Source organism: Narcine bancroftii, chromosome 4, assembly GCF_036971445.1.
Source record: "Narcine bancroftii isolate sNarBan1 chromosome 4, sNarBan1.hap1, whole genome shotgun sequence".
NCBI classification, from domain to species: Eukaryota; Metazoa; Chordata; class Chondrichthyes; order Torpediniformes; family Narcinidae; genus Narcine; species Narcine bancroftii.
In genome coordinates this window covers 311,492,872-311,508,360 of record NC_091472.1, presented here as the reverse complement: position 1 = coordinate 311,508,360, position 15,489 = coordinate 311,492,872, and the positions used below count along the sequence as shown (strand labels likewise).

At 48.2% G+C, this 15,489-nt stretch overlaps 1 protein-coding gene across 1 annotated transcript; it reads right to left on the bottom strand.

The window, feature by feature from the left end:
- Positions 1-697: 697 nt before the first annotated feature.
- On the bottom strand, positions 698-10,790 carry fev (FEV transcription factor, ETS family member). The gene is made up of 4 exons (XM_069936237.1): positions 10,689-10,790; positions 10,502-10,559; positions 7,380-7,454; positions 698-1,218 (listed from the first exon to the last, which is right to left on the bottom strand). The coding sequence occupies exons 1-4, from the start codon at positions 10,788-10,790 to the stop codon at positions 698-700; spliced, it is 756 nt and encodes a 251-aa protein (XP_069792338.1).
- Between the last annotated feature and the right edge of the window lie 4,699 nt (positions 10,791-15,489).

Genomic DNA, 15,489 nt, shown 5'->3' with positions numbered 1-15,489 from the left:
ACTCTCACCATGTCCGCGTGGGTTTTCCCCAGGTACTTCGGTTTCCTCCCACCCTGTAAGGGATTTGATGAATAATTTGGGTGAAATAAGATGGGTTCAACTGGCTTTTTGCCATGTTGTAAATAATAAAATAGGAACTATATTCAAGGACAATTTCCTGCCTTCTGTTAATCGAAGAGACGAAGGACTTTAGAGATCAGCCGATAGATAGAAGGTTAATGAAAATTTTTGTATGAGCTTGGAACCTTTTGTGAAATTCCGAATGGAAGAGATGTTAGCAACAAGAGGATGCTATGATACCAGGCAGAAGAACAAGGGGAAGGATGATGGATCCTTTAATCCTGAACTCAAAAGGGTGATGGAAACTGGTCAGTCACCAGAATTGGTTTAACATCGAGGGGGAAGTCTTTGCAGGGGTATAAGGGCATGGGGAAAATGGGGCTATTTGGCTGGCACAAGCTAGATGGCCTCTTTCCACAATATATCATTCTGTAATTCTAACGTTGGCTCAGAGTTAACAAAGCTGAGTGGTCTGGCAGTCAAATGGTTGCAACGTAGAAAGCAGCAATGCAAGCAATAAGGGCACTGGGCAGCGTTGGAGCTTTCTGTTTGCAAGTCATTGCAATTCCATTTTACCCCTCTTCCATTTGATCAGAATTAATGTCTGCAGTTAAAAAAAAACAGGGTACTGCAATGTTCAGTGATAGTGGCTGCTCATGTTGCCGATACTACCAAGGTGGGACCCTCCCACAGGACTGAAATGGGTCGGGGTCTGTAGCCCATGCCCCGGGTAGAGGGTAGGGGTGGAGCCCGACCAGTAGGAGAATCCCGAGGGAGCGACGTTGGACGTCACGAGGTTGAGCTTGGGAATCTCGGAGAAGGGGATGTGGGCGAGGTTGCTCTGGAACTTGTAGAGGGCGTGCTCGGCGGCGGAAGGCTGGCATGCCTGCGCCAGGCTGTGGAAGTCGAACTTGTAGGCGTAGCGCTTGCCATGCACCTTGGTCATGATGTTCTTGTCATAGTAGTAGCGGAGGGCTCGGCTCAGCTTGTCATAGTTCATGTTGGGCTTGCTCTTCCGCCCGCCCCATCGCCTGGCCACCTCGTCTGGGTCAGTCAGCTTGAACTCACCATTGGTCCCTTCCCAGGCGATGCAGTTGACGTTGGCGCTGTCGGACAGGAGCTCCAGGAGGAACTGCCACAACTGGATCTGTCCACTGCCTGGGGCAACAAGCCAACACCGTTAAGAGTGAAACACAAAAGTCTGCAGATGCTGTGATTGCAGTAAAAGCACACGGTGCTGGAGGAGCTCAGCAGGCGATACCCAGTAGAAGGGCTCAGGCCCGAAACGTTGGTATATCTTTACCTCCAATGGATGTTGGGTGACCAGCTCAGTTTATTTTTTAGATGTACAGCATGGTAACAGGCCCTCCGGCCCACAAGCCAATGCCACCCAATGGGGCCTACAACCCCGGTACATTTTGAAGGAAACCAAAACGCCCAGAGGAAACTCATGGGGAGAACATACAAACTCCTGACAGACACCATGGGATTCGAACTCGGGTCGCTGGCACTGTGGCGCTAACCGCTAGGCCATCTGTTCCTCCAGTGCTTTTGTGATTTTATTGCCAACACCATTCAAGATAACGAACGCATTTCTAACAGACCCTCAGCAGCTCAGAAGGATGCTGGAGGGGCCCAGCAGGCCAGGCAGCATCCATTAGAGGCAATGTTTCAGGCCAAAATTCCTGATGAAGGGTTTCAGGCTGAAACGTTCACTTTCTATCGCCCTCCTTGGATGCTGGGTTCTTCCAGCATTTCATATGTCGTCCCAGTTTTCAAGCATCTGCAGGCTCTCTTGTTTCCATCAGCACCTCTGTGGTACATTCTTTAGCCATTGCATGAACCCCCATGTCGACTGGGCAACCTCCAACTGGATGGTATTATCATCGATTTCTCCGGTTTCCTTTAAACTCCCCCCACCTTCTTTCCCCTGTTTCACCCAGCTCCGTCTTTCTCTGTCCCTCTCTCTCTCTCTCTCTCTCCCCCTCTCATCCCTTTTCCCTCTGTCTCCTTTCATAGAGCCAAAATCAATTCTCACCGTATCATCACACTCAATGAACACCTTTTGTTGGTCTGGATTCCTCCCCCTGCCTGCCAGTCTTCAGTTTTTATCTGACGCCTTCCTGTTTCTTGCTCATTCTTTGAGGAAGGGCTCAGGCCCGAAACAGGTCCTATGGATGCTGCGAGACTGGCTGAGATCCTCCAGCATTTCTGTGTGTTTTTACTGTAATCACAGCATCTGCAGACTTCCGTGTTTCACGCATTTCTGCCTTTCTCCAATTTACTGACTGTCTCTGGCACTTATGACATTTTTTGATACAAAATAGAGCAAGAAACGAGGAAACCTAACAGAATATTACACAGTATTGGTGAGTCAGATCTGAAGCAACCTGCACAGGATTGGTGCCTTGCTAATGCACTGGAGTGAAACAAGAAAGTCTGCAGAAGCTGTGATTGTCATTAACGCACAAAAGTGCTAGAGAAACTCAACAAGTCCCGCAGCGTCCGTCATAGGGAAAGATGTACAACCAACGTTTGTACCTTGACCAGTGGGCTGTCTTCTGAGGAATTTGGATCAACTAGATTTGTATTCACTGGGAAGCTTAGGGCCTCACCATCTACAGGGGCCTCAAACAAATTCAGATTTTTTTTTCTGTGTCTGTACGCACGCATGTGTGTGTGTGAGTGTGTATGGGTGGGTGTGTGTGGGTGGGTGTGTGCATGTGTATGTAAATGTGCGTATGTGTGTGCGTGTTATGCTCGTGCAAAATTTTCTATTTAGAGCTTCACCTTTATATTACATTGTTCCGCTCTGTATTTTCTGAATTTTGCATTTAATTTCAGGCCATCAGTAATTTAGAGACTAGCCAACTCACGTGCATCAATGCGGTCTATTTAATTTAGGCAGGTGTGTTTAGCTTTTGATTTACACCTTGGGATCATGGGCTCCACCCAATAGTGTTATTATTCATTTGTTAATGGGTTTACACCCGAGATCCATTGATTTAGAAGCTTCAAAGGTCCAGTTACGTGGAGCAGTAGGAACTGTGATGAAAGAGTATCCAAACGATGTTGATATTAACCTTATGGGTGAACTGAGGAAAATCATTTGCATTTTTTCACTTGAAATGCCTTGCTACAAAATAACTAAAAGCCATAAATGTTTTCCAACTTTTGTGAGACCTTCTGCCCCTATGTCTGCCAACCTTGCTTCGTAGGACATGCTCTCCAATCCAAAGAACATCCTGGTAAATCTCCTCTGCGCCTTCTCCAAAGGTTCTATATCCTGTAATGAAGTGACCAGAACTGAATGCAATCCTCCTAGTGTGGTCTAACCAGAGTTTTATAGAGCTGCAACATTCCCTCATGGCTCTTGAACTCAACCCCATGACTAATGAAGGCCCAACACACGAAACGCCTTCTTAACCACCCTAACAACTTGCCCTGTCACCTTGAGGAACCTATCGACTTACAACCCTCCGGTCCAAGAGAACAGACCCAGAGTGAGAGAAGGTTGGAAAATAATTGCTAATGTGTCCATTATCTCCAGGGCCATCTCCCAACGCATTCTAGAATGCAGACGATCAGGCCCTGGGGATTTATCAACTTGCAACACCATCAATTTATCTAACACAATTTCACAATTGATAACACCTCCGTCAATTCCTCGACTCCGCTAACTCCTTGGGCCCCAGTTTCTCCCGGTGTATTATCTACATCGTGAAAACCAAATCAAAGTATCTCTCTCTCCCCCTCTCTCATCCCTTTTCCCTCTGTCTCCTTTCATAGAGCCAAAATCAATTCTCACCGTATCATCACACTCAATGAACACCTTTTGTTGGTCTGGATTCCTCCCCCTGCCAGTCTTCAGTCTTTATTCTGACGCCTTCCTGTTTCTTGCTCATTCCTTGAGGAAGGGAGTGAAACACGAAAGTCTGCAGATGTTGCGACTGCAGCAAAAACACGGAAATGCTGCCGGTCTCGCCGCATCCATGGGAGGTAAAGATATCAAACCGACGTTTCAGGCCTGAGACCTTCTTCCAGGTTGTGTCAAGAGTAGGCATGTGCCTGAATAAAATGGCTAGTGAGAAGGAAAAGGGCAGGAGGAGGAGCGCAGGCCAACAAGGACGTGGATAGGAAAACAGGTGAGAATTCACCAGAGGAGGGAGGTGACTCTATGAATGAAAAGGAAGAAGACAGAGGGAAAAGAGAGCGCCAAGGCTAGAGGAAAAGAGAAATAGAGATAGATGGGGCAGGAGGGCTGTGGTGATACGAATATGTGACTGTCAATGGCTAGTTGGCCCGCCCTCCCCCCCCCCAGTAACTCCTTCCCTTGCGACCCTGGACTAAAAGTCAACCTCCCCTCTCCCGGTCTTCAATCGAGCACATGGAATCAGACCAGCTACGAGTCTAAAGTGTAATAAAGCCCTATTATTCCTCACTCTACGGCTTTGGATAGGGCAAATGGAAACCAGAGAAGTCAATGTTAATATCATCCAGCTGGAGGGTATCGGCCTGCCATTTCCTTGTTCCCTGTCATCATTTCTCCTACCTTCATCCCATTCTCTTTACGTACCTGTAGAAATTCATTTGCTGATATTGTAAAGTTCTCCCAATCCACAGGTTTCTTGCTTTTCCTGGTCAATTTATACACTTCTTTGATTTTACTGTTGTCCCCTTGATTTCTAAGTTCAGACTGTTTCATTTTGACAGCATATTTATGCATTCAGATGTATGTTTGTAAAGTTATCCTTAGCTAACCCTATTGCTTAATAGGGTTATGCTTGCCAATTTTATCTGTAATCCCACTGTGACCATAATAACACTATTTACACTATATTTTGAACAAAAAAAATTACAAATATATCATCAAACCCAGGTGCAGGCAAGAGTATTGAAAAGCTGAATCATAGATGGTCAGTGATCTTTTGGAGTCATGGCGGGCTCGTCGAATTGTGCTGCACGGAAACACATCCATGCCAACAAAATGGCCTCTCAAAGTTATTCCCATTAATCAGCATTTCACCCATATCCCTTGAAATCCTTTCGCACCCACGTACCTGCCCAAATGTCCCATGAGGGCACAACTTCAGGATTGAAAGGCGTCCGCTGAGAACAGAGATGCGGAGGAATTTCTTCAGCCAGGGTGGTGGGTGGGGAGTGAATCTGTGGAATTTGTTGCCACAGCCGGTTGCGGAGGCCGGGTCATTGGGGGTATTTGAGTCAGAGAGCAATAGGTTCTTAACTTAGCCAGGGCAACAAAAGTTACGGGGAGAAGGCCGGGCAGTGGGGCTCAGTGGGAAAGTGTATCAGCTCATGATCAACTGGTGGGGCAGGCTCGATGGGCTGAATAGCCTATTTCTGCACATATGGTCTTATGGTCTTTTAAGTATGACAATTGTCCCCATTTCGACCACTTCCTCTGGCCTCTCGTTCCATATACCCACAACCCTCTATGTGAAAAAGTTGCCTCAAATTCCTTTTTAATATGGCCCCTTCCACCTTAAATCTACTCCCCTGCCCTGGAAAAAGAAAAGACTATGAATTTTTCCCTAATCCATGCCTTGCACCAATTTTCAATGCCTCCTACACTCCAGGGAGAAATGTCCCAGTCTGACCAAACTCTCTTTATCAATCAAGTCCCCCATCACTTTGCACTATTATCCGTGTGAATATTTATTATCTATCGGTTATATATATTAGCTTTTCTCTTTCCACTTAATGCAGACATTTTCAACCTTTTTTTGGTTATGGTCCCCTTAGATCTCTTTTCAAAGTTCATGTGACCCTTCCTCGTGAAGCAGTAAAGCTTAGTTGGTTTCTTCTGTACCTCTCTCCTATTGACGGCTGCTCCCCCTCCACTTTTCAGTCACAAACTCAGTCAGAGACTCATTTAAGGACTCTTACATGTGCACGCTATTGATTCTCTTTGCTCTCTCTGTATTGCACAGTCAGTTTATTTGCATTTGTTACCTCTTTACAGTTCTTTACAGTTGTTTGTTTGCACGTTCACCGCTGGGTGCGGTTCATTTTTTTGCACAACCAATTAGTGGCAATTCTGCCGCGCCTGCAGGACAAAGGAATCTCAGGGCTGTATATGATGTCATGACTCTGACAATACACCTGGAATCTGACTATGTAAAAAAAACACTTTATGACTTCATTCAGTGCCCCCACCCGTTAACTATTCTGGGCCCCCATTGAGAATACCATAGGAGTTTGGGTTTTTTTTTGCAAAGTTCCTGTTTGGTTTTAGAAAGTAAGAATTTCAGGCAAAAGTACATTATGAATACTGACAATAAACTCAGTACCATTATCCCATCCCAGCAACATTCTTGTGAACCTTATCTGCACTGTTTCCAATGACTAACGCTGTGCACAATACTCCAAGTGTGGTCACATACACAGAACTTCAGAACCCAGGTGCCTGATAAAGGAAGGTGCAACCAGCTGTGATGGGGCGATGAGGGTCGGGAGAGAATGAATGGGCTGGAAACGATAGGGATGGGAATGCGAAAATCGGGATGATATCTGATGGATGACAGGGAGCACAGAGTCAGAACCAATCCTTTCCCTACCCTGCTGCTGAACCTCCACCATCCTCTAGCAGATGCTGCCAGGATGCCTTCCCTTTATACCTGCAAGCCCCTGACATACTCAGAGATGTACAGATATGCAGGTTTGCTGGATGAGTGCTAGAAAGTGAGAACGGAGGCAAATGTTTGTTGTGGCAAAGGTTGTCGTCAGCCGGCACAAGATAGTGGGCTGAAGGGCCTGTACAGTGCTGTAATGTTTTATTTTCTGTCCCCCTTCCTCCCTTTAAAGCAAAGAAGGATGAGAGATAATTTGATGGAGGTCTACACGACAATGGGACCATTGGATAGGGCGGACAGCCAGCACCGTTGTTTCCGGGGTGAGAGTAGTGAAGACATCTGTACAAGGTGAGGGAAGGAAGGTTTGGGAGAGATGTCACAGGTTAGAATTTTACACAGAGAGTTGTGGGCCTTTGTCAGGAGTGGCGGTGATGGCTGGAATAATAGGAGCATTTAAAAAGAGTCTTAGGCAGGCACAGATTAAAGAAAAATAGAGGTTATTGGTGTGAGGTGGGGAAGGTTTAAATTGGTGAGTGGGTTGTATAGGTCAGCACTAAATCTTGGGGTGAAAGGCCTGCACTGTGCTGTCATTTCTTTTTATGTTCATCCATGATCATATTGACTGTCAGAGCAGCCGGAAAATGCCAAATGGCTTGCACTATCTCCTGCTTCCACAATGGAGCCAAAGGGCACTGTCCTTGTCACAAACATACTTGGCACCCTTACCTTTCTGTGCCCCGGAGCTCAAGGCTCCCCACGTCCCCTGTTTTCCATCCTTGAGGAGGTTGTCGTGGGCTGTGTCTGGAAGGGAATAAAGATCATAAAGAAAGCACAGAAAATATCACCATCCTAAAACCACAATCTGCACATTAGCCGCCTAATTTTTCAAAGTCTTGGAAATTAGATACTTGTTAAAAGGTGTAACAATACACTATTATCTACTGCTGTCTCCCTCTCTGCCCCTTTCTCTCTCTCTCTCTGAACCTTTCTGTTAGCTTTATCCTTCTCTTTTCCTGACTCTCTCTTTCTCTTTCTATAACCATATAACAATTACAGAACAGAAACGGTTTGGCCCTTCTAGTCCATGCCGAACACCTAGTCCCATTGACCCGCACCTGGCCCAGAACCCTCCAGACCTCTCTCATCCATAGACCAATCCAACTTTTCCTTAAATATTAAAATCGAACCCACTTTGGCCAGAAACTCATTCCACCGCCCTCTGAGTGAAGAACTTCCCCTTCTTGTTTGAATCTCCCCCACTCTCAATGGAAAAAGCCTGTCCACATTGATTCTATCTGTCCCCCTCATAATTTTAAACAGCTCGATCAAATCACCCCTCACTCAACCTTCTCCACTCCAGGGAGTAAAGTCCTAGCCTGTTTCACCTTTCCCTGTAACTCAAACCCTGAAACCCAGGCGACATTCTCGTAAACCTCCTCTGCCCTCTCTCTATACAGTTTATATCCATCCTGTAATTCGGCGACCAAAACTGCACACAATATTCCAAATTTGGCCTCACCAATGCCCTCTCTCTCTCACACACACACCTCTCTCAAACTATGATTCCCTTGGTCTCTTTCTTTCGCTGCCTCCATCTCTCCCCTGTCCATCTCTGTCTCATCTCACCAGAGACTGCAGACTTTGGAATCTGGATGGAAAAAAGCAGCAACTGTGAAGGAATTACCAACATTTCAGGGGCAGACTTACTGATAAACACTCTCTCTCTCTCTCTCCCTCCCCCACCCCACCCACCCCCCCCCTCTCTCTCTCCCTCTCCCTCCATCCCTCCCCCACCCCATCCCCCTCTCTCTCTCTCCCTCCATCTCTCCCCCACCCCCCCCCCCCCCTCTCTCTCTCCTCCATCTCTCCCCCACCCCCCACCCCTCTCTCTCCCTCCCTCCCCTCTCTCTCTCTCTCACACCAAGTCACCAATACTTCCCTGACTTTCTGTCTCTGGACACCCCTGTCCCGAAAGCAGGAAACACGTTCAGGAAAAGACGGCAAACTCACTTCCGACATCAGAGCCCTTTTACTTTATAAAACAGCGGAGATGGAGAGAGAGAAGAGGGGGAGTGGGGGCGGTAGATGGGAAAGGGATGTGATTGCTGAGAGCTGTGGGGAGACGCCCGGAGAATCCGTTGAAGGCAGCACAGGGAGTTGAAGGTGAACGAGGGGGAGAATGGGGACAAGGAGTGGAGAGCAGAGGGGCAGAGTGAGGCGGGACAGTGGCGGCACTTAGTCGGGGTCAGAAAGAAGTGGGGAGGGAACGTGAGGTGGTGGGGGTGTGGGGGGGAGAGGCAGGACAAGGAGCAACTAGAGAGACGCAGTCACTGAAGGACTGAAACCTGAGAGAAAATCAACCAAAAGGTCCAGGTGGAGATCGTCCAACAAATGAAAAGTAAAGAACGGAGGGGGTGGGGGGGCAGGGGTTGAGTCAAGGAGGGAGGAGAGGGGCGAACGCACTTGGAGGTGAAAGGTCCTGCGACGGAGAAAGGTTTAATGGTAGCGTGGGAAATGGGAGAGGTGGAAGGTGTGCGGGCGAGAGGACGGAATGGGAGAAAGAGGGACCGAGATGGGGAAAGAGAAAGAGAGAAACAGGCAGAGGGAGAGGGGGAGAGACAGAGGGGGAGAGAGAGGGAGAGGAAGAGGGGGAGAGACAGAGAGGGAGGGGGAGACAGAGAGGGAGAGAGAGGAAGAGGGGAGAGACAGAGAGGGAGAGAGAGGAAGAGGGGAGAGACAGAGAGGGAGAGAGAGGAAGAGGGGAGAGACACAGAGGGAGGGGGAGACAGAGAGAGAGGGAGAGGAAGAGGGGGAGAGACAGAGAGGGAGAGAGAGGGAGGGGGAGACAGAGAGGGAGAGAGAGGAAGAGGGGAGAGACAGAGAGGGAGAGAGAGGAAGAGGGGAGAGACAGAGAGGGAGGGGGAGACAGAGAGGGAGAGAGAGGGAGGGGGAGACAGAGAGGGAGGAAGAGGGGAGAGACAGAGAGGGAGGGAGAGACAGAGAGGGAGGGAGAGACAGAGAGGGAGAGAGAGGGAGGGGAGACAGAGAGGGAGGGAGAGGGGAGAGACAGAGAGGGAGGGGGAGACAGAGAGGGAGAGAGAGGGAGGGGGAGACAGAGGGAAGGGGAGACAGAGAGGGAGGAAGAGGGGAGAGACAGAGAGGGAGAGAGAGGGAGGGGAGACAGAGAGGGAGGGAGAGGGAGGGGAGACAGAGAGAGACAGAGAGGGAGGGGGAGACAGAGAGGGAGAGAGAGGAAGAGGGGAGAGACAGAGAGGGAGAGAGAGGAAAAGAGTGAACAGAGAGAAGCTGGCGAGCATTATGCCGCATCTATGGGTACTCAACGTATTGAGTCGGGACACCTAAAGGTTCCGACTGTTTCCCTCCACCGATGCTGTCTGTCCCACTGAGGTCCCTCAGCTCCTCCTTATTCACTCAAAATTCCAACTTCTGCCGTTCTTGTGTTCCGCTCCCCGAAAAGAAGAGTTGGATACAGATCGAATTTGAGAGAAAGAGAGGTGTGAGAAAAAGAGAGAGTTGGGGGGGGGGGGGGGGGGAAGAGAGAAAGGAAAAGTGGACAGGGGAAGGGAAGAACAAGAGAATCTGAGTTAGAGGGGGGGAAATCAAGACGGGGTAAGAACCTGGGCTTGAAGGGAGGGAGAGAGAGAGAATGTCAGAGAGGAGAAGGATTTGTACCTGGCAGGTACATGTTTAACATCAGATTATATCCGGCAGGATTGAGTCCCGGTCCGCAGTTTGCTGCTTGTTTCATGGCGAGTCTAGGATCAAAAGCGGTTTGCAAACATTATGGGGAGGCTTTTGATAAATTTAAAAAAAAGCTAGTGAATCACCCTCCTCTCTCGACCTGGTGTGAAACGTAAGGTTCGGGGGGAGTTGCGAGGCAACAGTCTGGATATCAGCGAACAGAACAATGATCAGGGAGCAATTTCCTGAAAGATTGGGACGAGCTGGGTGGTTTAATTAAAACAGCAATTTAACATTGTCAGAGAGACGCGTCTCGGCAATAAAATCTCCAACCCCGATCGCTCGGCTCCACCGAAGAATTAAACCCTTATCAAAGTTCCATCTCCTTTTAATAAAACTCTCGTTCCTCTTGCGCTGGATCTGCCACGTTTCCATGGAGGCTTGAAGTGGTCGCTTTGCGCCCGCCACACTTTTCCGCTGCTTTAACTCTCGGCAAACAGATTCGCCTCTTTACTTCCAATGTTGACTCAATTCCGGGTCCCTGAACCTACGAAACCAAACCAGGGTTCGGAAAGCAAATCAGCCAGAAAGTTGTTTTTAAAAAAATGTTATTGTAGCGTGTGTGTGTGTGTGTGAATGTATCTGTGTGTATATATGGATATAAATATGTATATATATATCTGTAGGTGTATATGTGTATGTATGTATCAGTGTGTCTCTGTGAGCAAATATATGTGTGTGTATATATATCTTCTTTCTTCTTCTTCTATATATGTATTTGCGTGCATGTGTCTGAATGTATATCTGTGTAGATGTGTATAATGTGTGTGTGCATGTATGTGTGTCTGTCTGTGTATTTATATATATGTATATCTGTGTGTATGTATGTGTGTGTCTCTGTGAGTGAATGTATGTGTGTGTATATATATCTGTCTGTGTGTGTGTGTGTGTAAATTATAATTATAAATGATCCCTCAAAATCCCAGTATCCTGACGACTCCATGACTATAGGTCGGGGGGATTCGGGGATTTGGAGGGTTAATTTAATTGGTTTAAATTATTCCACAAACCCAGCTTCCTTACTACCTTCTCACATAGAAATATATGCAATAGGATCTAAAATAAATTCTGCTTCTTCGCTGTCCGGGATGGAGGTGCCAATGTACAGGGCGGATGGAGGGGGCGGGTGGGGAACTACAGAATTGTTAACGCTGCCAGCCGCATCAAGGGCATCAGTGTCCACTCCATCGGGGACCTCTCCAGGAGGCGGTGTCTTAAGAAAGCAGCCTCTATCCTCAAGGACTGTTACCACCCAGGCCATGCCCTCTTCACACTGCTTCCACCAGGAAGGAGGTCCAGGAGCCTGAAGACGAGCACAGAAACAGTTTCTTCCCCTCCACCATCAGATTTCTGGACGGTCAATGAACCGCAGACACCAGCTCATTTTCATTTATTTATTAGTGAAATGTTCATTTTAAGCAGTTTTTGCACTCGGACGTTGCCGCAAAACAACGACCTTCATAGCAATGCCTTATGATTCCAACTCCTTCTCCAATATCTGGGATAAATTCGGGAATTTCTGAAAGATATCTTGAAGAAGGACTCAGGCCTGAAACGTCCTATGGACGCTGCGGGACCTGCTGAGTTTCAGAACCCATCAGAGCATCTGCAGACTCTCGTGTTTGGCTCCAACGCGAGGTAAGTCTGTGCCTGTGATCACTCCACGGCCCCTTGAGGAACTAGTGCCTCTTTTGGCTTATCCTCCATCCTGTACCGACACAAACAGAAAAAACATTGCTGCTCTCCTCTCTCAGCCGGGACCCTCCTCCACCGATACCCCTGGGATTGGTTTCCAGAGCTGAAATGATCCGCTTAAATGGGCTTTTGGTGAACTTTTCACAACTGGGAAACGGAACCGAAGAAAGTTTCTATCGTGTCTGAATAAACTCTCGTTCGTTTATTCAACAAGACAACTTTCAGGGTCTCCCCGGCCCTTCTCTTCCTGGTTCTCCTGTGGACAGTTGGAACAAGAGGACTTTCAGGGTCTCCCCGACCCTTCTCTTCCTCGGTCTCCTGTGGACAGTTGGAACAAGACGACTTTCAGGGTCTCCCCGACCCTTCTCTTCCTCGCTCTCCTGTGGACGGTTGGAACAAGACGACTTTCAGGGTCTCCCCGACCCTTCTCTTCCTCGTTCTCCTGTGGACAGTTGGAACAAGACGACTTTCAGGGTCTCCCCGACCCTTTTCTTCCTCGCTCTCCTGTGGACAGTTGGAACAAGACGACTTTCAGGGTCTCCCCGACCCTTCTCTTCCTCGTTCTCCTGTGGACAGTTGGAACAAGACGACTTTCAGTGTCTCCCCGGCCCTTCTCTTCCTGGTTCTCCTGTGGACAGTTGGAACAAGACGACTTTCAGGGTCTCCCCGACCCTTCTCTTCCTCGCTCTCCTGTGGACAGTTGGAACAAGACGACTTTCAGGGTCTCCCCGACCCTTCTCTTCCTCGGTCTCCTGTGGACAGTTGGAACAAGACGACTTTCAGGGTCTCCCCGACCCTTCTCTTCCTCGCTCTCCTGTGGACGGTTGGAACAAGACGACTTTCAGGGTCTCCCCGATCCTTTTCTTCCTCGCTCTCCTGTGGACAGTTGGAACAAGACGACTTTCAGTGTCTCCCCGACCCTTCTCTTCCTCGTTCTCCTGTGGACAGTTGGAACAAGACGACTTTCAGGGTCTCCCCGACCCTTTTCTTCCTCGCTCTCCTGTGGACAGTTGGAACAAGACGACTTTCAGTGTCTCCCCGACCCTTCTCTTCCTCGTTCTCCTGTGGACAGTTGGAACAAGACGACTTTCAGGGTCTCCCCGACCCTTCTCTTCCTCGTTCTCCTGTGGACAGTTGGAACAAGACGACTTTTAGGGTCTCCCCGATCCTTCTCTTCCTCGTTCTCCTGTGGACAGTTGGAACAAGACGACTTTCAGGGTCTCCCCGACCCTTCTCTTCCTCGCTCTCCTGTGGACAGTTGGAACAAGACGACTTTCAGGGTCTCCCCGACCCTTCTCTTCCTCGCTCTCCTGTGGACGGTTGGAACAAGACGACTTTCAGGGTCTCCCCGACCCTTCTCTTCCTCGTTCTCCTGTGGACAGTTGGAACAAGACGACTTTCAGGGTCTCCCCGACCCTTTTCTTCCTCGCTCTCCTGTGGACAGTTGGAACAAGACGACTTTCAGGGTCTCCCCGACCCTTCTCTTCCTCGTTCTCCTGTGGACAGTTGGAACAAGACGACTTTCAGTGTCTCCCCGGCCCTTCTCTTCCTGGTTCTCCTGTGGACAGTTGGAACAAGACGACTTTCAGGGTCTCCCCGACCCTTCTCTTCCTCGCTCTCCTGTGGACGGTTGGAACAAGACGACTTTCAGGGTCTCCCCGATCCTTTTCTTCCTCGCTCTGCTGTGGACAGTTGGAACAAGACGACTTTCAGTGTCTCCCCGACCCTTCTCTTCCTCGTTCTCCTGTGGACAGTTGGAACAAGACGACTTTCAGGGTCTCCCCGACCCTTTTCTTCCTCGCTCTCCTGTGGACAGTTGGAACAAGACGACTTTCAGGGTCTCCCCGACCCTTCTCTTCCTCGTTCTCCTGTGGACAGTTGGAACAAGACGACTTTCAGGGTCTCCCCGACCCTTCTCTTCCTCGTTCTCCTGTGGACAGTTGGAACAAGACGACTTTCAGGGTCTCCCCGATCCTTCTCTTCCTCGTTCTCCTGTGGACAGTTGGAACAAGACGACTTTCAGGGTCTCCCCGACCCTTCTCTTCCTCGCTCTCCTGTGGACAGTTGGAACAAGACGACTTTCAGGGTCTCCCCGACCCTTCTCTTCCTCGTTCTCCTGTGGACGGTTGGAACAAGACGACTTTCAGGGTCTCCCCGACCCTTCTCTTCCTCGCTCTCCTGTGGACGGTTGGAACAAGACGACTTTCAGGGTCTCCCCGACCCTTCTCTTCCTCGTTCTCCTGTGGACAGTTGGAACAAGACGACTTTCAGGGTCTCCCCGACCCTTCTCTTCCTCGCTCTCCTGTGGACAGTTGGAACAAGACGACTTTCAGGGTCTCCCCGACCCTTCTCTTCCTCGTTCTCCTGTGGACAGTTGGAACAAGCTCCACTCTCTACCCTGGGAGACCTCAACGTCTGGAATTCCAAAGTCTATCCGTGTTATGAGGCTGCGCCCTTGACAAATATTGTTGGCCTCATTCCACTTCTTCCTTGAAGAAGGATCCCAGGCTCGAATCGTTGGCAATATATCGTCGTTTCCTATGGACGCTGAAAGACCGGCTGAATTCCTGCAGCATTTCCCTGTCAATCACAGCGTCTCCAGGCTTGAGTCTTTCCTTTAATTTATATCAGTGGTTCTCAACCTTTTCTTTCCACTCACATCCCATTTTAAGTATTCCCTGTGCCATCGGTGTTCTGTGATGAGTAAGGGATTGCTTAAGGTGGGGTGTGGGTGGAGAGAAAAAGTTTGAAAACCACTGTTTTAATCGTCCCTCGTTAACTCGTTCTGTGCACGGTTTCAGAACTCCCAAGGAAATGGGCCACTGACAATTTGTCTCAAGCAAAATCTGTCATTAACAACTGGGTCTAGAGCAGACGTTCTCAACCTTCCGTCCTCCCTGAAAAAGATTGGTGGTTATAACTTTATAAATACTTATATTAAGTTAATTGGTAGACTAATTTTCAGCTTTGCCACTCCCCTTGCCTGCCTCACCTTCATTTTATATTTTATTATTGTTAGATGTATATGTAACATCTAACAATAATTGTATCTATATATTAAATTTTGACCAAGTCCTATATATTATACTGTTTTAGTTCATCCTATTTTTTATATTTAATGGATATATTCATAGTTGGAGAGGTTGACATGATTAGGTTATAATTTAGTTATAAGGTAATATCCAGTATTGTTTATATAATTAATCTATTTCGTTTGGGTTTTTTTCTTGCTTTCTTTGGGGGGGTTTCTGTGTGAGAGGGAGTGGGGGGGGGGGATGTTAAAATAGCATGTATTGATTTTGATCTATAGTAATTTGGCAATAGCTGTACTTTTTACATGTACCAATAAAATAAAATTTGAAAAACAACCTTCCCTTCG